The sequence below is a fragment of the Trachymyrmex cornetzi genome, unplaced genomic scaffold, assembly GCF_001594075.2.
Source record: "Trachymyrmex cornetzi isolate Tcor2-1 unplaced genomic scaffold, Tcor1.1 scaffold58, whole genome shotgun sequence".
NCBI classification, from domain to species: Eukaryota; Metazoa; Arthropoda; class Insecta; order Hymenoptera; family Formicidae; genus Trachymyrmex; species Trachymyrmex cornetzi.
This window is the reverse complement of record NW_017299893.1, coordinates 497,657-522,586: the sequence shown is the minus strand read 5'-3', so window position 1 is coordinate 522,586 and position 24,930 is coordinate 497,657. Positions and strand designations below refer to the sequence as shown.

Below are 24,930 nucleotides of genomic sequence, written 5' to 3'. Positions count from 1 at the left end.
ATTTAAAAAAACCATCGTGACCCCTGAATGACCTTCAAAATGACCTTCCAAGGATTTTTCAAGGTCAGTACCATACTTCCCCCGTGTAACCCTAAACTTTTCATACGAAACATTTTTCTCTATCCCTACTAGTTTTCGAGATATTTGACTGGATCACTTCAGATGGTCCACCCTGTATTTATGGATATATTATATATTATACCTATATTATATATATTATTATGGATATATTCAATAAAAATATTTATGATAAATATTTTTATTGAATTTGAATGAGGAACAATTAAACGTTTCAACTTCACATTTATGAATCATCTTCAGTAAATACAATTGATTCTACTGCTCTCTCTCTCTCTCTTAAATAAATATATTTTACATATATGAATTATTCCATTCAAAGTATATATAATAAATTGTAGAAAGTATATAAATTGTAAACGTCATAGTGAAATTAAAATGATACACATGGTCAACGTCAACAATTATAAATTCCTCATATTGAAGTAGTAACGAAATCTCGTCGAAAATTATTTGTCACAATGAATCAGTATTATATTAATTTCTATAATTCAAATTTTTGAAACGTGAAAAGATTAATGATCAAAGAGCTCAGGAATTTTAATATTTTGTATGGAAAGAACAGTTTTGCAACAATATTAAAAAATTTAATTAGATACAGACGTAAAAATAATTCTATTTGGATCATCAAAATAATTATGTAAAATGCTTAAATTGATTGCTAGAATGTTAATATCTTTTATAGCGTTGGCTCGTCAAAGCTTGAGTACATAATTATTTTAATAATTGTGCATCAAAATTATTTCCAGATCTATATTTAGCTAAATTTTTACATACGTTATTCAGTAAAATTGGTCTTTCCATGAGTATTGTATTAATTATATATCTAATTAAAAAAAAGAAAAAAAATTGAAATGATTATCAAAGCCAAAATGGCACCATCATCGGTTCTGTCAAATCTCGTGAGACTAGTATTTATAGTAACTTTTTTTTATTTTAGTAGATATTTAATTATATATTTTCTTGGATTATATTTATACATGGAAAAAACGATTTTGCTGAAGTATCTAAAAATTTAGCTAAATATAGATTTGAAAATAATTTTGTTGAGCATCAAAATATTTTTATAGGAATCTTAAACATGATGAGCAAAATATTTTGACATTTTAGTAACTGGTTTAAGCGTCCTACATAATTATTTTTAGGATCTAACAAAATTATCTTCAGATCTTCAGATTTATAGTTAAACTTTTAGATACTTCGGCAAAACTATCCTTTTCGTGTAGGAGCGAGTTCTTTGAATTCACGCATATTACATAAAGCATGGCATCGAAACAGTTAAAATATAAAAGCGAGTGGTAAATGAATATAGCTTTATAGAGCGCATCGTGTTACGTTGAGGCGAAGGCGCGTGAAAACTTTTCTTATCCAACAGCGCGAAGTTCTGTAATCATCGGACTTTCAGCTTCACTTTCCGCTGCACCTGCCGCAGCCGTATTCGCGAGATTGCTTTGTTAGTTATTTGTTGACGAACTCAGTTCGCTGTGACGAATAGACGTTTAATGAGCTCGTTTCATTGTAAAATGTTTGTATAACTTGTCGCCGGATCTCCTCCGGATCGGCGCTCATCATTATCCGCTTCGCGTTAACTGGGACCTATCTCGTTTGGAGGTTGGGTACAAAGAATTCATCGACAATTATCAATGCAGTTGGAAAGCTTCCTCGCTTTTATAGAAGCAATGCCATTAGGTGAACGGAAGCTTATCAATGTGTGGGATTATAGTTGGGTGATATAAAATGAGTCACTCGACAAACAACTTCGACCTTTTGATAATCAATCTAATCGGTATCTGTGATAGTTTTTTCATTTACTGTATTGAAATTTTTCATTTTCTGTTTATATGTAATTAAATTAAACAACAGAGATTGGATTTATTATCTAATGGATTGCGAATTGCCATACTTTTATATCGAATGGACTTTTAGAGAAAATTTCATTTCGTGATTTAATCACGAAGAAATCAAGCGTTAAAAAAGTAGATAAAATTGTTTTCCCATGGACTTTTTCCTTTACTATAATTATGTTCAAATTCTTTATAAAGTTTGCGATTAAAAGTAAGGTGGGGTCTCTGAGGCACTTTGTATTTTCTCTTTATCTTGAGAAAACTCTCCATAGCTTTGTCACGATGAGAGACGAAACGAAAGTGAGCTTATTGTAGAGAGATAAGAAGCGACGATACATAAAGCTAACGATGTGGTTGCGGCAGCTTGCAATATTGCGAATGGATAGAAATAATGATATCGTTTCTCCGTTTCCGCTATTTTTTCAAACGAAAGTTCGCGTTCATTATCCGAGCTGGGCTCACAAGAGCATCGTCATCTATCTGTTTGATCTGTCATTGAGACAAGTGATACGTAAGTATATGACGACTAGTTCGATTACGGAAATTCAATACTTACTCGACTGTAAAACCTTGGTTATTGTTTTGAACGTCGGATCGGTGTAAACTTGAACGTCGAACCCGAGTTTGTCTAATGATGTTTTGAGGTCCAAGGTGTCCTTTTCGGAGCCCTCTCGCGTTCCCATGTTCTGGAAGTGCACGTGGTTCAATATAATCGCTACTCCTCTTCTTTTATGCTTCATATTGTATTCATCGTTGTCCGGATTGAGATTTCCGATTTTCACATTTTTCATGGCATCCACCATATCCCTTGAAATATTACTATACATGTTAAAAATTATCCAAATTTATTTAGAGATATTCAATAATAATAGAGTTAATTGTAATAAAGAATATTATTATTTAAAGCCAATGTGTTAGTACACTGAAAAAAAATTTACTATGTCTTAATAAATATTTTTTTTAATATTTGTAAGTAAACATTTATTGAATATTAACGTATACATATTTATTTGATACAAGAACTATTAATTTGATTTAACTATGATTTTTCTTCATTAAGTCAATATTTATTTACTATAAGTAAATGTTTACTTATAAATATTAAAATAAATATTTATTAAGGTATAGTAAATTGTTTTTAATGTATCGTGTTTTGTTTTAAATGCGAAACAATGCATGACACAGGAAATTCATTTTAATTCAATAAGAATGGTCGATATCTTTTGAAATTATAATTAAGTTTGTGATGACTATATAATATTACATTCTCTTATCTTGTCATAGAAAGTTGGTATAATGTTATTCCGAAGATGCTAAAACTTATCTTCCCAGTCGATCTTATTAATTAATTAATTAATGTAGCAAATGACATCCTACGACATTATTTTGGAATATGTTGAAGGGTTTCGTGAGTTTTGATGTGTTTCAGACGAAATAGCATAGATAAAGAAATGTACTGCTATACGCGAGATGCGAGGAACAAATGATTCTGTGGTTCCGTCATTAATAACACGACGGAGCTGTAGAATGAAATGAGCGGAACGCAGGATAGTTATTTATATCTCGGTTGGATCTTAATTAAATTTTATTTTCCGTGGGAAAACGTATTTTATAACAGAATTTTTATTAATATTAACGCTTTTTTCTTCTTGACATTATACTGCAAATAAAAACGTTCGTTTCGGCGAAACAAAAGTTTACACGGCTTTAATGAACGATCTCGCGGATGAGAATACTGGGGTGATAATTTCGAAATATTTTATGTATGTAAAACAAAGAAAAAAAATATCGGATTAAAGTTTCTAGGATTTCGTTTTCAATGGATTAATTATACCGCGGATTATTCTCGATGTGCATTTATTTGAAAAGATACGATAAACTTGCGTATTATTCTTCCAAATTTTTTGATATCTTTGTCTAGTAAAACCTAACCAAAGAAATTGGTGTAAGTGCGTACATTAACCGGAGTAAATGCATTGTACACAAAGAGATAAATAGAAGGAGAAAGAGGGAGCTAGGAAGAGAGAAACATGTACCCGACATAGCGGATGGAATAAATGTCAGTAGTATTTAGTGGAACGTCTCTTTGTGCAGTTGGTGTAATTAGGCGGTAGCTAGTTGTAGAATTCCAACTTGAGGACAGTCGCAAATAGATGGTCCGGGTGATGCGCGGCAACGGGAAAAGAAGAGAACACAACGAACCGAAAAAGAGGGGTGGAAACGGACGTTTCCGGAACGTTTTGCCTCTTTGCTGTTAGTTTCGGGAAGAGAGAGGGAGAATATCGGAGCATTTCTCTTCTAAAGGCGAGGCGGACAGCAAAGGAGGACCTTATCCGGAAAAGTGCACCCAGTTCCACTTCGTTCTTTCCACTCACGTGCGCTTACGCAGACGGATATCCTGTTTAGTTGAGGGACTCGAGCGGTACCGCGGCGGGATCATACCGCGGTCAATTTAATTTCAACTTAGATCGCAATCGAGAACTTCCGCTGCGATTCGACGGCGTTTTATCGTGCGGCAGCCTGCCGGCAACTTTCCGCGGCTCTCGCACGTACGCGCGATCCAACTTTCGCAAGTTACCACGATTACGACTGCTCCGGATCGGGTCGGCTACGCTGGTCGAAAGTAAATCGGCGGTATTATTGCGCAGAATAGCGCGAGGATGCGGAGGTAGAACTGTCTGAGCTCCGTTCAACTGAATGGACCGTAAACTCGAGGCGTTTAATCCTCGCGTGGTTAGGTGCGTGCTTGTAGAAGTTCTGGTGAACCACAGCCAAATATTACATGCTGCACCGTAATCTAGAATAAGCATATTATGAATTTAGGCGATATATTTAATTCCAGGAATTATGAATTTGGGCAATAATTCTAGTGGATTGAAAATAAGAGCAAATGAGATTATGTGTAACGAATCTTGTTTACAGAAAGAAATAATTCTATATCGCAGCTTAACGCTGTTAAACGCTTTGGAAATAATTACATAAATAAAATAAAATAAAAGTATTATAATATTCTTAATTCGATATCCGTAAACTAAAGAAATGTTTTATTGTCTTTTATAGATTCTTATGTTAGTTTTTATTTATGTAAGAGAATACTTGTCCTTTATTCTACAAGAAATTTTTTTTTTTAATTATATAAATGCGATTATATTCAATTCTTGCGTATATATGTATATACACATTTATATCTTTGTTGTAGCATTTCACTGGTATCTTGATATTTTTTTGTCAATATGTGTTCTGTTCTACATATAGCATTTCGAATTTTGTCAAAAAGCTTTTGTTTTATTATTCTTATTGTTAAATCGAGGTCTATAGTCATTTTTTGTCTTGCAATATCGCATTTCACTATTCTTAAAAAAAAAAACAATGGAATTTAACAATTTCTTTTTCCTTTCTGTTTTTTTTCTCGTTTTTTAAAATTTATGAAATTTAATATTTCGGCGTTTATAAATGGTACCAAATAATTTAGATTATTATCAAAATTTATTATATTTATGATATACTCTGTAAAAAATGTAGTATTTAAAATTACGTTTCAAACATTCTTGCAAAATAGACGTTTAATAATAAAAGGTATTTTAATTTTAGTGTTTTATAAATGTAAACACTCTACAGTTTTTTATTTATTGAAAAAGTTTAAAACTAAAACAACAAACTATATGTATGTGTGTGTGTGTTTAAAAAATGGAGACACAAGAATAAAACATTTTAATATCTTAAAATTAAATACTTCTTTTATGAGTGTATGGAACACATCTGGAAATCTGATATTATATTTAATATTATTTAATATCGGATTAACTTTGCACGTATTGAAAATTGCATTTTTTTAAAAATAAGTATAACATTATGGTGAAGTAGAAAAACCCTAGAATTACACAGTAAAAAATCGTGCGTCTACATGTAGAATTTTTCTTGTGTTACCACATTTTGGTTATTTCTTCAATATAAAATAAACATACAACTGATATGTTATTATTTTTGTAACATTTTGATGTGTTAGATTCATGTCACCTTTCTAACTTAACAATTGCATGTGTCAATTAAAAATGGAATATTATTTTGAGCGTTTTTAACACAATTGTTTCAATTAATCTATATATCTCAAAGTCAATTTAATATCTAAGAATTTTTTCATTAACATTATACAAATTATACATGTTTTATTAACATTTTATTAATATTTTCTTACGAGTTACTGCAACTACTCTTCTATGTACTCTACTTATTTTATATGTTAGTTTTAAATCACCCTTAAAGTCAAAATAACAAATATCAATGTAAAATATTGTGTCAATTATTTAACATTACTAGCTCGTTAATAAATAACACAAAACGAGTGAGTTACTTTAACTTAAAATTTAGAGTAGATCTCCTGAGATATATGTAAAAAATATTAAAATTAACATTTTCTTTTTTACTGTGTAAAGAGCATAAGAGTTATCGCTTGAGTGATTCTTGCTCAGCGGATGGATACGCTGATGTATACTTGAGATATACATATATTGGTAAATATATGGAAATGGTATGCACGACCATATCAAGAACCCTCAAAATATATAAGGGATGAGAGAGAGGTAGAGAGAGAGGGGGGGGGAGGCAGAGAGAGAGAGAGAGAGAGAGAGAGAGAAGGAGGGAGGGGAGGAAGGGGGGAGGAATCAGAGGCAGATAGAGAACAGAGAACGGATGTGACAAAACCACTGCGGGGTGCTTACGAACTAGTCATAAACGTGGTGAGCCAGTGGCCATTACGAGACAAATGTTCGTCGTGGGAGAAGTGAGTTACCGGCATTACCGCGAATACTGCGGCGTTTACTTTGGGCTCTAAAACATTTTGCGCCTAACGGCCTCCAACTCCCCGCTATTATGAATATAAATCTAGTCCGCCGTGGCTTGCCGCCCGCGCAAATCCCCGTCCTTTTCGCTATCCGACAATTACACCAACCATGCGTTATGCGCGGCTGCGAGAATAAGCGCATAATGCGCGATGGAGCACTATACGCTCCCACCTGTGCATGAAGACCTTGATAAAAAAAAAATAATAATGCAATACCAGGAAGGATAATGTCGTAATTCTCGTGATCGCGCTTTATGAGCAAAATTCGATTCCATGTAATCGCGATTGGTACCAAATCGTTTTAGATGATTTCGTTCTAAAATTGGTTCAAGATGTAGCTATAGAAAACGACGGTGAATTGCCATGAGAGTGAAATTTTCTTTAGAATGACATTTTTTTTTTTTTGCAGCAGTCTCGGAATAGAAATATTTTTGTTTGAAAAACAATAATCTAAAACTGAAAAATTAATATATTATCGATTATATATCGCCATACGTTACATAGGTTACACGTGAGTAATAAATATACAGCAATATTTAAATGAAAGATGAAATATAGTCAAAGATATTTGCAATTGAAAATAAAATGAGAGCAACCAAAAGGAAATAATATCAAAAACCGTTTTTGTTGTGTTTCGTCAATATTTTGTTTTACTTGACTATATTTGATTTTATTTCTTTGTTTGCGTTATCATCAGTGCTGCGACGGAAAATCAGATAAAGAGATAATTATCTCCCAAATTCTTTGTTAGAGATAAAGAGTTAAACGAAAATAAAACAAATGCAAAACGAATTATATATTTTTGGTATGGACACTTTTTATGACTTCTATTGAGAATAAATGCTATAAAAAAGAATGTAAAATTATGATGTCTATATTAACAACTTTATTTGTTCCATGCATCAATCGAATGGAACATGAACCGAAAGAGTTTCTGTTTACAATAAAAGTTATAAAAGTTCGTAAAGTTAGTAGTTGACACACGTTTGTATCTGTTTCAGCGAATGAAAGAGGAGAAAGCGCTGAAAAGCACACCATTCGCGTCAGTCGCATGTCGATTATTTGCAGTACCTCCATATCTCTGCGCTTTATATCGGTCACGACGTGACGAAGTGGTGCTTACTTTGCCTTCCTGAACGACCATCCGTCCGGCACGCTCCGTTGCGATCCGTCCGGTGTTGAAATGTTCCACTGTTCCTGCTGCGGAGTGTACTTGTCGTCCGCCTGCATGTTGCCTCTGGTGGTTGCCATCTAACGATCTCTCGATTTGCGTTTATCCATTTACTGCCGTTTGCTCTCACCTACACGCTAAAAGACGACATGTCCCGCGCGCACCAAATTTATCTTATCGACGTGCTCGTTCGAGGAAACTCCTGATAAAAGCATCGTCGATAATACTTGATAATCTATAGCACTTTCGTGCCTAGCGAGAACGGTCGAATGTCTGCAAATTTTGGATGTTCTCTGATATCCGACATGGCATGTCTTACTGAAGTGGTAATTGCAACTGATTGTTTGGGTAAATACCGGATGAGAAATGCTAATTTTTATCCAATGTGTCGTAGACAGGCAAAACAAATAATCTCCCTGAAATATAATAATCAAAAGCATTAACACTATCTTAATCTGTAATAGAAATATATATTTTTGTGATATTAAAGAAACATATAAGTGGTCTTTAAGAGTCTTTAAAGTTTTTTGTTGTTAGTTTTATAGATGTTTTAAAATTGTTAATTAATAAATAATTGCAATGTTTGTACTTAGCGTAAATACATACATAGAACAATTAGCCTACATGAATAGAACGAACCAGTAAAAAATAAAATTGTGAAATAAAATTAGTGCACATTATTCCAATTAATACACAAAAAATTAGGAAAAAAAGGATCATCAGAACTTATGTGTTCTCGCAGTTACGAGTTAAACTTTTTTCAATAATTGTGTGAGATAATATTTCCTATGATTATCATTATATCATGACATTATTATATTACTTTAATTCTGAATTATGATACATTATGTGGCATTTGCTAGATATATTATTATATTTTCTTTTCCTATAAGAATAATAATTTTTAATAGTATCTCGAATGAGCAATTTTCGTATTGAAAAATTTAATATATGTTAAATAATTAATCGTATTTAGAGGAGAAGAATATCTTGGCTTGTGTGTGTGTGTGTGTGTGTAATTTTTGTTTCTCTTCACGCTATATAGTGCAAGTGGAATTGCAAGTGGAACGTTGGGTTTTCATTCTAGTTGACCAATATCAACAACCAAGTCATCTCCTCTCGCAATTTCATGTTGAGGATATCGGAGTTTGTGACGTGTTTAATCGGCATGCGGCTCCTCACTATTGTAGCTTGAATTTCAGTGCTCCAGGCGGTCTACTTTGCTACCACTTAACGACCAACCGTACAATCCATAACGATATTTGACGATGCATGGCTTTCAGTATGATAATCAGTATGATGAGTGTGCTTTATGGGTGTTCTTGCGTGAAAGGAAATCGGCACTTCCCAGTCGGTGTTGTGGTGTTGAGTCGCCGAGTCTTGAAATAGGGATGCACACTTGAGTGAATCAATTGCGACATCCTATGGGGCGAACGGATACCTAAACGTAGTCGTATAATAAGAAAACCGCCAGATATCGGTGGTATTTTACGCGAAAGCGCCGCCTTTAACATTATCGTGGGGATTTATGTGCACGAGTTTGTTCCAGCCAGCACCTTACACGTTGTACTAGTCGATCTTTTTTAAACCTGACTTGAAAGGGTCGTTCATTATTCAGGCCTCGTAATCGGTCTTCGTGACAGCGAAGGAAAATATAATAATCTTAAAATTGTAATAATCTTCGTTAAAAGTATAAAAAATAAAGAAATGTTGAAATACGAGCATGTATAAATAATAAGTTATACTATATCGTTTTATAAATAAATCAATTAAGGAAAGAAATGTCAAATACAGTCAAGGCTAGATTTTGGAGCCTAATAACATTTCTATGCCAATTTTTAAATACATTTTCCACTTTAAACTGCGAAATACTGCAAAATGTATTTAAAATTTTACGTAAAAATATTATTAGACACCAACATTTAGTCTTGACGTTTCTTTATTTACTAATTAAGATAAATATGCGTTACTATAATTTTCTGGAAATAATTGATGAGAGTTACTTTATGACGTGCAAAATTATCGATATTTTTTCCGTAGTTATCCTATATCGATCAAAATTCTTATTGAACTATTGACTGAATGCATTGAGCGGTCATTTTTATTAATTTCTGCAGAATAAAACACGTTTGCGAATTTTTAATTGCGAATCGTCAGTGGTAATAGAGCACAGCTGTCGTTTTCATCAAAACTCGGGGCGGGTTTCAGTCGAGTGAGCCGATGGACGGAAATGTCCATTTGCTCGTTGCAGTGCTTACCCTGGAGCGCTGAAAGCGACGTGCGGTTCCTAGACAGCAGTGACACACTTCGACCGATATCCTGTTACCCAACGAAAATCGCCAGTCATGACATATAAAGGCGACATCCACTTACATCGAAATTTCTCTTCGAAACTTATCATTTCTTCGTTGATGCTCTTGACGTTTACAGAACTTGATGTGTGACTGCGTCATATTAACTGTATAAATAAATGTTAAAATTGTGACACTCTAAATAATTGATAGCATTGAAATTTGCACAAATTTAAATACATTTTTTTTAGTTTTCTTGTTAATACTATCAAAATATTACGGAAATTTAATATAAAAAAGGTTTTTTTTCAATGAAATGGTTACTGCATAGCAGACCTGAATTATTATTATTTTTTTACCTGAATTTAGTATTTTAATAAAAATAAAATATGCTTTTTTAAATTAATTATAAAGTCTTTTAATTACACTTCTCTCTCTCTCTCTCTCTCTCTCTCTCTGTCTGTCTCTGCGATTGTAGGCAATCGAAATTCAAGAGTATTCATAATTTAAATTTTATGGAGGTATAAACAGAAATAAAACTATTTTATTTGATTTTTATGGACCGTATGTTAGCAGAAATTTACGGAGAGAAATTGATTGAAGAATTCGTAAATGAAATAAAGCGACTCTAGGCCGTTTTTAATCTAGTTTTATATGAAACTTAATTGACCGAAGAATATATTTTTCCTCTTTATAGAAGTAAAAAATTTTCGGATTATAAATTCGTATTAATCGTAATTTTATTACGCGAAAATAAGCAATTAATCTCTGTTATCTTATTTCTCCAGACGTACAACATGGATGCCCAAGTTGGCGAATCATCGGCGTGCGCGACGGCATTGCTCTGCGGAGTTAAAGCTAATTACGAGACTGTTGGTCTGGATTCGTCGGCACGTTTCGAGGACTGTTACTCTAGTTTCGAAGCACGCGTTCCTTCGCTTATTAATTGGGCTCAGGATCAAGGTAAGTTTTCACGTGTCGATATAAACTTACATAAAAGACAGTGATGGTAACCATAAAGATGATAACTGTACAATTTTTATATGTAGAATTAATGTATATTTACGATATGTACAGGGTGTTCTGAAATTTGAGGACAATATTATTACAGCGTGAAACTTCGTGAAAAATTAAGTCGAAAAGTCTTCTATCATTTTGCAATTTTCGCAATTTTCGCAATTTTCCAATTAGAGAATGCAGTACTGAAAAGTTAATAAAATTCTGAAAAAATTCTTTGAGCCCTGAGAAGAAAATAAACAATTTTGATCTCTTACTGTTTTTCTGTAAAGTTAACAATACTTGAGTAAAAAAGTATTGAAAACCAATATTCAGCGATATTTAATAATTAATATCTTGTCAACTATTGCGAAAATTGCAATAGTAATAATATTGTCCTCGAATTTCGGGACATCCTGTATATATGTATATACATTATTTAAACTATTTTAATTACAATAACTATTTTATAATTATTTGCAACTAAAATAGTTTATTCAAATATGTAGGGTGAATTTGGGTATTATGATCGTATGGAAAAGATAGTCATAATTTTTCCAATAATTACTAAATAATGCATTTTTATAGTCAGATTTAAGAATAATCAGTTCCTAAAAGTAAGATGGCTAATGCATTACAATATTTTGATAATATTAAATTTCTGTTAAATGTTTTCTTTTTAATTTCGACAGTTATTAATACAATAACTTATTATTACTTTAAGCTTCAGCGAAATGAAAATGTACCAAACACACACCATTAAAAAATAACTAAAAAAGTAAAAATATGTTTTTTACATTTTAAAAAGCTAGTATTGATATCTTAAATAAAAAGAAGATTATAATATATGCATGGCAGATTAATAATCTTTCTAATCAGAGCGTCATTTTCTATCGAATTTCACGGCGCGACGTTTACGATCCAACGATCTCGTCATTATGAACAAACGTAATTAATCTGCGCATATGTCCAATTTAGCAGGAACGGGCGTTAAAACGATTAAACTGCCCAAACACGGCGCACGATTAAATGCCCACGTATAAATTGAATTCGCGCTTGCGCGTCCTACGCCGCAGATGTGGTGCACATCGTATTCTTGGCGCAGCGCTTGACCGGAAGCCGATATCTAATTTACGGCTGGCGCTAATTGCACAAGCTAGAGCGACTCCACCTAATGGAAGATTTCACGTGCTGTTTATTAAATCACGCCGTACACACGAGAATATTCTGGACGTTATGGTTACCGAACTTGCGCATTTTCACTGTCTTGCAGTTCGAAGCTTGGATGTATTTATGGCTTCGTGTATATATATGTGCGTTACATGCTAATCCACATATTTACTGAAAAACAAGAATTTGAAGATTAAATTTTCTTCTAATTGAATTCGAAGATCATAAAAAATGCTATATATTTAATGATAATTGAATTTGCATTTTTTATGTTAACTAGCACATCCCCTGCGCGCGATACGTGCGCGCTCCTCCATTGTACTATCCTTTTTAAATATTATGAAATATAATATTACGAATCTGGATTCAAAATGTTTGAATAAGAAAAATGACCGAATCATTATGACGGTTTGAAAATTTGAAAATTCAAAGTGGTTGAATCAATATGGCGGATGGAATTCTTTAGTCAAATACCATAAAAAATTTTATAATAAAATTATTCATTATTAAACGCTAATGTTACATGTGTTGCTTCAGTTTTTTTTATTTTACGTTAGAGGAGAAAATCTTCGTACACCTTCTGCCAGGTGATGTTTCATTTGAACATCAATCTGACCAGAGGAAGACACCTGGCGCCCGAGTTCACCGGGTGTGTTGAATTCGTTCAGTTCGTGTTTTCGAATAGTGAAAGCGAATATTTCTTTTGTATTCGTTTGTTCATCATTTGCTCACGATTGCTCCATCGAATTTTCGTTTGCTCACCCTTAATTCAAAAGTTATACGAAATTTAAATTTTGGGGGGCCAACTTCACAATAGCCCACAAATATTAAAAAATCGAATATTTTTTTGCATTTGTTTGCTCGTCGTTTGCAAACGATTGTTCCATAGGAATTTTCGTTTGCTTACCGTTAGTTCAAAAGTTATACGAAATTTAAATTTTAGGGGAAAGCGTTTTCCCACGAATGCTCGAATTCGAACGGAATGAGCGCAAAAATTTTTTTTGCGGATATAGGTAGCGCATAAATAGCGCATTATTCCATAATTTTTTAAATAAGATTTGGGTAAGTGGCGGGGGCCAGCTAGGCACACGTGACTTAGGAATGAATATGACTGTCCGTTCCAAGAAAGAAGCGCCTTAAGTGTTGCAGCGCAAAAACCAAAAATGCCTGGAAATAGTAGTGCATAAATAGCGCATAAATCCTATGTATTTAATTTTCCAAATCGGTTGTTTTTAACGGGTGGGCTGACTGACTGCATACTCAGTCCCCGCAGAAAAAAATTTTTTTTTAGTTAAACGGAATAAGCGCAAAAATTTTTCTTTATGGGTTGAAATAGCGCATAAATAGCGCATAAATCCTATGTATTTAATTTTCCAAATCGGTTGTTTTTAACGGGTGGGCTGACTGACTGCATACTCAGTCCCCCCCAAAAGAAATTTTTTTTTTAGCTGAACGGAATAAGCGCAAAAATTTTTCTTTATGGGTTAAAATAGCGCATAAATAGCGCATAAATTCTGTGTATTTAATTTTCCAAATCAGCTGTTTTTAACGGGTTAGCTGACTGACTGCATACTCAGTCCCCCCACAAAAAATTTTATATTTAGCTAAACGGAATGAGCGCAATAATGTTTCTTGCGGATATGGATGGTGCATAAATAGTGCATTATTCCATAATTTTTTTATTAAGTTTTGATTAAGAAGGGGGGTCAAGGGCCCGCTAAACTGACGTCTCTTAACGTCTGTCTAGTTGGCCCTTCCGCTTAACCAAATCTTAATGAAAAAATTATGGAATAATGCTCTATTCATGCGCTATCCATATGCGTAAATGTAAATTTTTCGCCCATTCCGTTTGGTTGAGAAAAAAATTTTGTGTGTGGGGTTGAGTAGGCTGTCAGCCCCCTCACCCATTACGTTCAACCGATTTGGGAAATTAAATACACAGGATTTATGCGCTATTTATGTGCTACTATTTCGAAGCATTTTTTATTTTTGCGCTGCAACCGTTAAGGCATTTCCCTCTTGGAGCGAACATTCGTATTCAAACCTAAGTCGTTTAAAATTCCCAACAAATATATCTTTGAAATATTCCTCCCACTCCCTCATCCCTATCTCCTTATTTATCCCCTTCCATCTCTTCCTTTCCCTGTTTACTATTTCCCACATCGCCTCTCACTCTTCACTTCTTCCACTTTCCTTTCCCATCTCTCATTCTCCTTTTTTTCTTTGTCTCACACAGCTCCTTACATTCCCTTTTTTCTTTCCTGTATTCCTGTCCCCCCCCCTCCCCATTACCTTTCCTCCATTCCCTTAATGGGTGGCACCCATTTGGACACGGCTGAATTGGATACGAGCCACTCACAGCGCTTGAGACTACAAAGCTCCTAGGCACCTGGTTGCTGGATTGGTGGTGTCCAATCGAGCCGTGATCAATCGGTATCACCTCCCCTTAATAGTCTTCTCACTCCCTCCTTTTCTCTACATTCCTTATCCCATCATCCCTTACACCCCTCTCCTCTTTTCTGTATTTCTCAAAACTTCCCTTATTCTTCCTTCCGTTTCCTTCATACTCTTGTTCCCCTTCCCCTCCCTCCATACTACCTCCACCAACATTTCCCTAAATACAATCCTACCTTCCTATTAAATTTCACCAAAATTGAAGAACCTTTTACATTTCCGTAACATTTCCGTAACATTACCATTCGCCATATTAGTTCAACCATTTTGAATTTCCAAATTTAAAATACGATTTCGAAACAAGCGTCCCCATAAACCTTCTAATACCAAATTCCACCATAAACGGTAAATCTTTTAGATTTCTGTAATATTTTCGACTGCCATTTTGTTCAGCCATTTTAAATTCTCAAATTTTGAACAAGATCGAAATGAACGACGCCACGATCCCCCTAAAAACAAATTACATCATAATCGAAAAATCTTTAAAGTTTCCATAAAATCTCCGTCCATCATAATGACAGCCATTTTGAATTTCGAAATTTTTATCACGATTTCGGAACGAGCGATCCCTAAAACTCCCGAATACGAAGCCACATCGAAATCGGAGTACTCCAACATCCCTTTGAAAAGAGGTTTCAAAAAAACGTGACATGCCAATTTTAATATAGGAATATTTCTTTATTATGTTAATATTTAATAGAAAACTAATTAACTGATAATTGATTAAAGACGATAATTGAAAATTGATTAAACGATAATTAATTAAAAGCAATACCTAATTGGAGAATAATTAATTATATTTTTCGTGATTTTTAAACTATTAAATATTGTTGATAAAAGAGAGTACGACTTAAACGAAAGTATTATCAAAATGAGATTTACTATTATACAATCTGTATATATTAAAGTAATAACAATATAAAAATAAGTTTTTTTGCTTTAAATATTGAAGAATGTCTATATTTATTTAAAGAATGTAAAATGCCGCTTAATACGTGTTCACGATAAGACAATCGATGTAGAAATCTTGATTATTGTATCCACAAGTTGTAATTATGCGCATTATCTACTAGACGAACCATAATGAGTCCGTCTGTGACGTCAGGGAATTCAGGACGCGCATCGTGGCATAAGGAAATCCGCATGTCAAAGGCAAGCAGGGTATTTGAAAGGGCCGTCTTGTCGGTGCCAGTAGAAAATGCAATTAGAGAAAGACACGTTTCGCGATGATGTTAGCCAGCGCTGTCAAAGACATCGTTGTTACACGACATTGTCCTGGATAAATCGCGCGAACTATATATTAACGTTTTATTATGTCGTTGCTAAAATGGTGCTGTAAAGTTAAATCAAATCTGCCGACGTATTATACATATATACTGTATGTATATATATATATGTACATATAATATAATATACATCGTTGCAGAGGTTGCTGGGTGTCTGTTGCAGAAGTAATTATCGGTGATACCGTTGTAATTGCTTCTACCGCCAAATTGTAAGTTTATGAGTGGGCGTGCTGGCGATGACGGTGAATTAACATTATACTCTGCTGAGTTCCTGCGCAGTCATCAGTAATCACTTACGGTTTGTTTGCGATGGCCGGTCGCTGCAAAGAACGGACGTGCGAACGAGTGAGCGCACCGCGCGTATAATCCGTTTGTGATGTAATTTCTTGCTCACGCGAGGCAGAGCGCAAATGTTCGTGAATATCTCGTGCGCGTTGAATAAATAATAAACACCACCGAAATATACGTTACGCAGTATCTACGCGAGCATTACGAGTTTCAGCGACGCGGATCTCGTTAGTTATTTGATGGGTGTGTGAGAGAGAGTGAGAGAGACAGGGAAACGTTTATTTATTAACGAGTCCTAGGATAATATCCTATCAAGTACACAAATACGTGCAGATACGACTAGAAATCATTATTGTTATACATGTCATAATTATATATATATATTAGGTATATATATACAGGTTGTTTCTGAAATAATGCTCACTAATCATACAGTGCTATTCCTACACTGGAAAAAAATTTATTAAATTTTAGTAAATATTTGTTTCAATAGTACTAACGAAATATTTACTATAAATATAAACACATATTTATTTGATTTAAGCATAATTTTTTTATTTTGAGTAAATACTTATTTACTGTAAGTAAATATTTCGCTAGTACTATTGAGAGAAACAAATATTTATTAAAAGCAAATTTTTTTTCCAGTGCAATAAAAACTAAGTCAAAAAGTCCTCTACCATTTTAAAATTTTCGCAATAGTTAACGAGATATTAATTTCTAAACATTGCCGAATAAACAGATAAAATCGATGTATAAGACAATGTTAAAATATCTTTCTCAGTGTTCTTTGTGAAATATTTTGAAATGTTTCTTAAAGAAAAATTCTTAAAGATACTTTAAAGTTGTCTTATACATTATTGATTTTAGACATTTTGTTGATTAAGTAATTAAAAAAGAAAATATTGCGAAAATTGCAAAATGATAGAGGACTTTTCGATTCAGTTTTTTCATTAGGAAAAGCATGAGTGGCCGTTATTTCAGAAACGCCCTGTATATATACACAATAATTTAAACTTTTAAACATAAAAATTTAGACTGCACGTGCGTAAAGTACATAAGTATGTGTGCTGGTATGTGTGTGTTATGTGAACGTTGCAACATTTGCAATGTTATTGCATCTCCAATATAGGACAGACCATTCTAGCAACATTGCAACATTCCAGTAAAATTGCAGTGACATTGCAACGTTCTAGTAATATTACAACAACATTGCAAATGTTGCAGCAATGTTGCTGGAATGATGTGTGCTGTGCGAATAGAATGTTATAACTTCGCATTCAACAATATAACTGTTATACGTAACACCATGTTAAGTTACATTTATGTTATTAAGTGCGAAATTATAACATTAATGTTATACTAATTTTAGTTTGCGTCGACTAAGTCCCTAACCTTTTTCCACTAACAAACTCGAATCTGCTATTGACAGGTGAAAAGTGATTAATCGAGAGTACAATTTCTTTGTCAATTACGGAGGTGTAATATCATCGCGGCGTCAAGGATTTTATAGACCGGGGCCAATTAACGGGATTTCTTTCTTACTAACGATAAGACGCGCGATATCGTGATATATCGCGACAAAACTCGGTCGCCGAGCGTATCGTTTCCGTGCTCGTATCGGTAACAAACAGCGGTTTGTATGTATTGTGTTTTTGAGCAGTTGACACCTTGCCAGAACCGGCCGGCGCAACTCCGGCAATATGTATGCGAGCGTACGCGTTGCTGACACGCGCTCTACCGGCGTTGTATGTACACGCGGGCATGAAAGGACGAGCTTGCTTTGGCGCGATCATTAAGATGAATGGCCCAGCTGATTAATCGCGCGCCGTTTGCCGTTGACACCCCTGGCTTTCCGCACGGCCGCACCGCGGCTTTTTGGCCCTCTCGTCGGCGGTTTGTCACGTTCTTTAGCGCAACGCTGCGACATGAGGTGATGCACTGCAGCGATGGAAATTCGACGTCGAATGAACGAGAAGAAGTATGGGAATTGAAAACACAGGAGAGAGTGCGGAAAAAACGTTCGCGGGATAGTGAAGATAATAAAGGCGATAATTGAGAGCGAACGGTACAGTTATCTATCACTCGAAGATTAATCGTCGTTCTCATGCAATAAGGCGAGAAACGTAGAATAATAAAATAAACGTTGAAGGAACGAAATGAAGGAAAAAAATACAGAGGAAATTAGAATAGATGAGAGTGTAAGAAATATGGAATTAAAGCGTAATTTTGATGTATTCTCTTCCTTTATATACATTTTATTTTATTTATCTCGTGATATATATTCATTATATACGGGGTGTTTCAAAAGTAACGATAAATCTTTCGCACAGGGGCAGGATAGATTAAACTGAGGAGAAAAGTTCTTTATCATTTTGCAATAGTTAACAAGATAATACAATAATTTTTTACTCAAATACTATCAACTTTATAGAAAAACTACAAGAGACAAAAATTGTTTATTTTCTTCTCATAGAGTTCTAAGAATTTTTTCAGAATTTTTTAATACTTTTTTCTCATATTGGTAAAAATAAAAAACTAAAAAGTTAATAAAAAATTCTGAAAAAGCTCTATAAAAAAAAAACAATTTTTGTCTCTTGCAGTTTTTCTGTAAAGTTGATAGTATTTGAGTAAAAAATTATTGGAGACCAATTTTCAACAATTTTTAGTAATTAATATCTTGTTAACTATTGCGAAAATTGTAAAATGGTAGAGTTTACTATAATGAGATATTTCTTGTGCTTATCATGGCTACGATATAAATATATTAATTTTGACATATTTATATTTTTGTTTTATAAAATAAAACATACAAAAGAGGAAAATAAATACATAAAAATCATAATATAATTATATTGCAGTCACGATAAACACAAGAAATTCTGCTACAGCAAAATGGATAGAGAAAATATTGATGTACAATAATGATGCTTTCTCTATCAATTTACTATAGCAGAGATATCACTTGTGTTCTTCTCGCAACTGCATGTGATGTCGATACCATTAAGTATCGACACTTAAAAATAAAATAAAGTATCGTCCGATCAATATCCGTTTTCATAGCGGATCAGTGGAGGTGTCTATATCCTGTTAGATGTAAACCCGGAGATTCGAAATGTCATTTGCCGATATCGCGATTTGCTAAGGAGTTCGCGCATTAAAGCGACTTCACTTGCGAAAGGGATAAGTTACGGGAATAGGACCTCCTGTCTTCGAGCTGCGGCGCGACTTACTACGGTCCATTTCATGCATCTCGAGGGGCGAATCGGAATTCCACCGGTTACATCCGGTGCTCCGGAACTCCTTGAATTATCATCTTGAATCGCGGGTCGTGCGCGACCTACGAAATCACACCATCGTTTCGCCAATCGGAAAGCGGGGAACGAATTGGGTACGACCGCCGAGGATCCGGCGGACGATCCCGTAGGAATATTTACGTTCGTAAACCTCCGACCCAGGAACATCTTGATGTAGGCCATTTCGTTCCTTTTCGGTGAAATTTATGGATACGCATAAAAAAGAGACCGTAGCGTTCGCTGAATTTTTTCGCAATTTTGCAGGATTAAGAATGGGCTGTTCGGGTTACCACATTTCTTGAATGTAAATATTCGGGAACGATTTTAAGAACTTTCCTTGCAAAAATTCGATCGGTACACCAGCTGTTTTTACAATGTTTTAATTTTAAACTTCAGATAACTCGACAGCTAAGCCTCAAATTAAATTCCTCTTAAAGCAGAGTCACTTGAAGTTAACGAAGAAACAAAGTTCTGTCGTATACTCACGCCGCGTTACTAGAAGCCTTTACTGCTTGCCAAAATAATTTAATCTCCGGAACAAGATATATAATTAAATATCAGTTTAATGACTTTAATGTTTTTGTAACAAGGTTCTTAAAACTTGCGCAGCTGGATTCCAATTATTTCAAGGATGTGAAAAGAAAGACGGATAACTCTTTAAAAGTTTTATCACGATCTTTACGTATAATGCATATATAATAAGTTTAACTTGTTAACAATCATTAAATTTGTATTAGTTTCATGTATTACAATTTTAATTCCTTTTTTAATTCATATATTACAATTTTATTTCCTTTTTTAATTTAATTGTGTATGGAATTCATAATAGGTGCTCTTTGTGAATGGAAATCTACTTTTTGGAATATTAAGCCCTCTTCTTTTTTAAATTAATATTTAAAAAAATTTTATAACGATTATATAATAATTTAATATAATTATATAATTGTTAATTGTATAGTAATTGGTACTTTTATAAATTTGAAAGTTGACTAACATCATGGGTTTCAAATTCACACCGTGGGTTTTAAATCCATACCATGATGGTATTGATATAAACACCAAAGATTTTAATCCACACCATGTTGATGTTAATATTAATACCAATACAATGATAATTATATAGACACTGCATAGGTATTTAATCCACTCCAGAGATATTAAATCCATACCGATATTTTTTTTAGAGTGTTATATTAGTTTATTTTTCTGCGAAATGCAGTTGATTTGGTTTTTCTTCAAATTATTCGTAATGCTGCAGCATATTTTTTCAAGTCTAAAATTGATATTAACCTCCAAATTGACATTGATAATTTCGTTTTTTGTATGACCGACAAATAAAGTCGTGAATTAAACGAGATCACGAAGTGATAATTTCGAGTAGAGATATCAAGATCAAAGAGACCCTCGGTGAATCTTTAATGAAGAACCATGCATCGACACACTCGGGTCGATTAACATCGAGCCACCTATGCTACAGCCTGCACTCCTGTAATTACTGATCCTGGTAGAGAACTGTACACGTTGCATAAGCTCTGCGTGCCAAGTTAATTCCTTAGCCCATTCTCGTTAAACGAAACCTCCGTCGGCTGGCAAGATTATTGTGAGTGCTTGTGTAATTAACATACGATCTCTGAGTCGAGCGACGCTTTGTAATTTCGATTTTCTGATTGTGGCCAGACTTTCAAACGTAACATTGCTCTACTTTAATCGACAAAGGTCAATTACTAGTTTACAAATTCTAAATAATTTTTAGTACAAGAAAAGAAAATAACTTTTATAAACGTAATTCAGGGTAAATTTGAATTTGCTGCCAAAAAAATTCTATGGCATTAAGTCGAATTTTTAAGATATATCAATTTTAAAATGTAGCATGTCATTTTTAAGATATGTCCTTTTTTTCAAATAAATTGAGTGCGACAAGTGATGAACAAAGCAAATATTTCTACCAGGATTTGATGGTAATTGAAAAAAGTTATCAAGATGAAAACATGCTAGGCTATAGTAACTGTTGACACAGAGAGAATTTTTTCTTAGAGTTTACCCTGAAAATATGGTCGTGGGACAACATTGTATTTCGAAGAATTTTAATGTAAATCTTTCTCATTCATTAATATAATTACAATAAAGTATAAGTTTGATCAATTTTACTGAAGTGCATGATAAAAATCTACAAAATATTGTACCACAATTACATATTTTCAGAGTAAATTAAAAAAAAAATTCTTTCCGTGTACGTAAAACTAATCTAAAATAATATGAAAAACAAAAATTAAACAATCAACACTTGATTTGTTTTAATTTAAAACTTTTTATATTTGTTTAAAAAAATATTTTAAATCTTATTGGTTCTGATAGAAATATTTTGATGGCAGATTCTACGTCGAAACAGTCTATATACTCTTATATAAAATTTTGTAAACCAGTGTTATCAGGAGACGCGGTAGCGGCTCCCGTCAAATATATTTTTGTAGTACATAATATAATATTATATCTATACATATATAATATGAAGATAGTATATATATTTTTGAATGTCAAAAGAACGATTAAAAAAACATCTGCCATAATGAATATTACATTTAGTCATATCCTTGTTTTCTGAAAATGAAACTATATATTTGAAATGTTGTGTAAATGCAAATTTAGATTTTGAAAGGATTTATTTTTATAATCGGGGGGGGGGGGCAATGAGAGTATTATGGCAATTTTAAGTTATATTTGGAAATCATTTTATATGTACTCCGTATATAACCGTAGAACATTAAGTATTTTTTCAAAAAAGAAAGATTAATCCCAAGTTTTTGAAAGATTCATACTGTCATTAACGCTCATTTACACTTGAGAATAAGTAATTTAGTGTAACCGCATCGTGGTTAAAATACGATACAGTCAATTCGACGTTTCCCTGAATAATACATCGGCCGACCTCGCCGGTAATAATCCCCGTACGGCTCTAACCCCTGCTCAGTTCGACATTCTAAAATCCACTTCGCCCCCAATGAAGTATAAATCGTACTGATTCGCCTCGGGGGTCACTACTCGGGGAATTTGTCTTCCGGGTCTACGTCGGTGACGGTGCACGCTTGGCCCGCTTAAACGCGATAAAGTCAGATGCGGATACGAACGACTGCGAGGATCCGAAAGGGTGATTTACGAAAGCACGTACACGTCGCAAACTTTACCGGTGGAGAACAAGAAGAGAAGAGGGAGGGAGAGAGAGAGAGAGAAATCGTACAAAAAGATGAAGAAAGGGAGGAGCAGAGGAAGGAAAAGAGAAAAATTCGCCGCGAAAAGACAATAATAGGGTTTTTTTGATCGCAGGCAAATCGACGGGGCTGGTTACAACCACCAGGGTTACACACGCGACACCAGCGGCTCTTTATGCACACGCGGCCAGCCGTTACTGGGAGGACGACGGCAAAGTGCCACCTGCTGCACGTACCTCTTGCAAAGACATTGCGCGTCAGCTGCTTGAGGACGAGCCTGGCTGTAACATTACTGTACGTAATAATATCCTTTTGTTCATGTGTGGAGAATATTCGATAATTTTTTGCACCTTATGTAAGTTCGATGAATATATTCCTCCGAGTGTAGTTAGTTAACATCTATATTCGAAAAGAGATGGTTTCCGTCTTATTACTCACGTTTTATTATTCTTATTCTATGCGTCGTACTTCCAATTGTAATTTATATTTATTGTAATAATGTAATAGATTACATTATTATACTCTATTAATAGTATATAAAATAAAATAAAATAATTAAATATAAAATAATTATTTTATATTTGAAAAAAAAAAAAGATTTTGCTGAAGTATCTATTTAAAAATTTAATTAGATACATAGATCTGAAAATAACTTTGTAGACTATCAAAATAATTACATAAGATGTCTCAGTGGTCTAAAAGGACGCTCGCACGGAATGCAAGAGATCTGGGTTCGACTCCCGGCCGAGGCAATATTTTTCGCAATAAATTTATTACAGTTTTTTAAGATTAAATTTGGAAAATTTGGGTGGATTATTAATATTTCAGATTGATTGCGTTGAAAGTCCGACAGCCATATCGGCACGCAATTATAATTTCTGAAATTAATTCATTTAATATGAATATATGTAATAGTTCAACATCATAACATTCAGACCGTAGTGGCGCTTCGCGTATTTAAAGTAATGTTTCTAACATAAACGGTCTTATTTCCAATCTTATTATTAATTACATAAGAATCTCAAGCATATGATGAGTAATGCTGTGAGAAGTTTTGCCATTTTAGTAACCAGTTTAAGCGCAATTATTTTTGTATTCCAATAAAATTATTTTTACAGATCCGTATCTAGCTATCTTTTTAGATATTTCAGCAAAACCGTTCTTTCTATGTAGCGTTTTACAAACTTTTTTAACAATTGCGAGTATCTCGATATTACATTATTTCAAATAACACAAGATTTAATCGATACTTTTACTTTGAGCTTTTCATGCAAATTGTAAATGATAACATTTCGTGTAAATGTTTTAAGTGAAATTAGCGAACAGGGTTATTTATGAACGCATTTTGTGCGAAACGAATACGATTCTCACATTGCGATAAAATTGAAAAAAGTGTTTAGATGTTCTATTGCCTGATCTGCGAAAAGTTGAAAGGTTCGACAATCGAAAATGTAACGCCTGTCTGATACGATTACATTCGTCAGATGACATATAGAAGTTTTTCACAGTATGATTCGTTCTTGCATACGAGTGAACATAAAATTCGTATCGGGGACTCGTTCGTCTCCTTTATCACGTTTTATTGCGCCTTCTATCTTGTATCGGTAGACATAAAACGTATGTTTCGCAGTTTATTCACGTCTTTTATCACGTAGCTCTTGTTCCGCACCTTTCTCTCCCAATCAAACCAGCGAAACGAACAGAGAATAGATTGCTACCTGAACTATTTAAAAGTATTATTTTTTGTAAGAAAAAAATCTGAACTTTTTACAGTAAAGATATTTTTCCAAGGAATTAAAAATATTGGCTAATTATACCTAATAAGACATATCGCGTTCTATATTTTAAATAAAATATTGAATAATTAAACGTTTGGATATTAAAAAAAGTGACGAAGAAAAAGTGCATTCTAATGGATAAATTAAGCGCGACAGGATTAATTAGTGATCCTACCTTTGGAATAATTTGTGATGTGCTATTTTTGAAAAAAATCTTTACTTCGAAGTCGGA

The 24,930-nt window shown here is 33.7% G+C and overlaps 2 protein-coding genes and 1 pseudogene across 3 annotated transcripts in view; 2 read left to right on the top strand and 1 right to left on the bottom strand.

Annotated features, from left to right (window-relative positions):
- The window catches only part of LOC108766396 (caspase-1), a 44,562-nt gene extending 36,357 nt beyond the window's left edge, over nucleotides 1–8,205 (bottom strand). Inside the window, exons 1-2 of one of the 2 annotated variants that reach the window (XM_018515659.1) lie at nucleotides 7,886–8,205; nucleotides 2,479–2,741 (exon numbers count right to left, since the gene is read on the bottom strand). In XM_018515659.1, coding sequence (XP_018371161.1) covers nucleotides 2,479–2,741; nucleotides 7,886–8,013 — 391 coding nt within the window. In that variant the 5' untranslated portion in view covers nucleotides 8,014–8,205. The remainder of the gene's footprint in view (nucleotides 1–2,478; nucleotides 2,742–7,885) is intronic. The other variant, XM_018515661.1, reaches the window with a different exon arrangement.
- Nucleotides 8,206–11,021: 2,816 nt separating this feature from the next.
- Nucleotides 11,022–18,239, top strand: LOC108766384 (alkaline phosphatase). Its single transcript, XM_018515646.1, has 2 exons — nucleotides 11,022–11,187; nucleotides 18,082–18,239. The coding sequence occupies exons 1-2, from the start codon at nucleotides 11,022–11,024 to the stop codon at nucleotides 18,237–18,239; spliced, it is 324 nt and encodes a 107-aa protein (XP_018371148.1).
- Nucleotides 18,240–22,825: 4,586 nt separating this feature from the next.
- The window catches only part of LOC108766395 (uncharacterized), a 94,932-nt pseudogene continuing 92,827 nt past the window's right edge, over nucleotides 22,826–24,930 (top strand).

Bases quoted from the DNA above. Each gene is read 5' to 3' on its own strand.
- LOC108766384 (XM_018515646.1), top strand. From the start codon at position 11,022: ATGGATGCCCAAGTTGGCGAATCATCGGCGTGCGCGACGGCATTGCTC. The intron at 11,188-18,081 runs GTAAGTTTTCAC...GTTTTTGAGCAG, and splicing joins TAATTGGGCTCAGGATCAAG to TTGACACCTTGCCAGAACCG.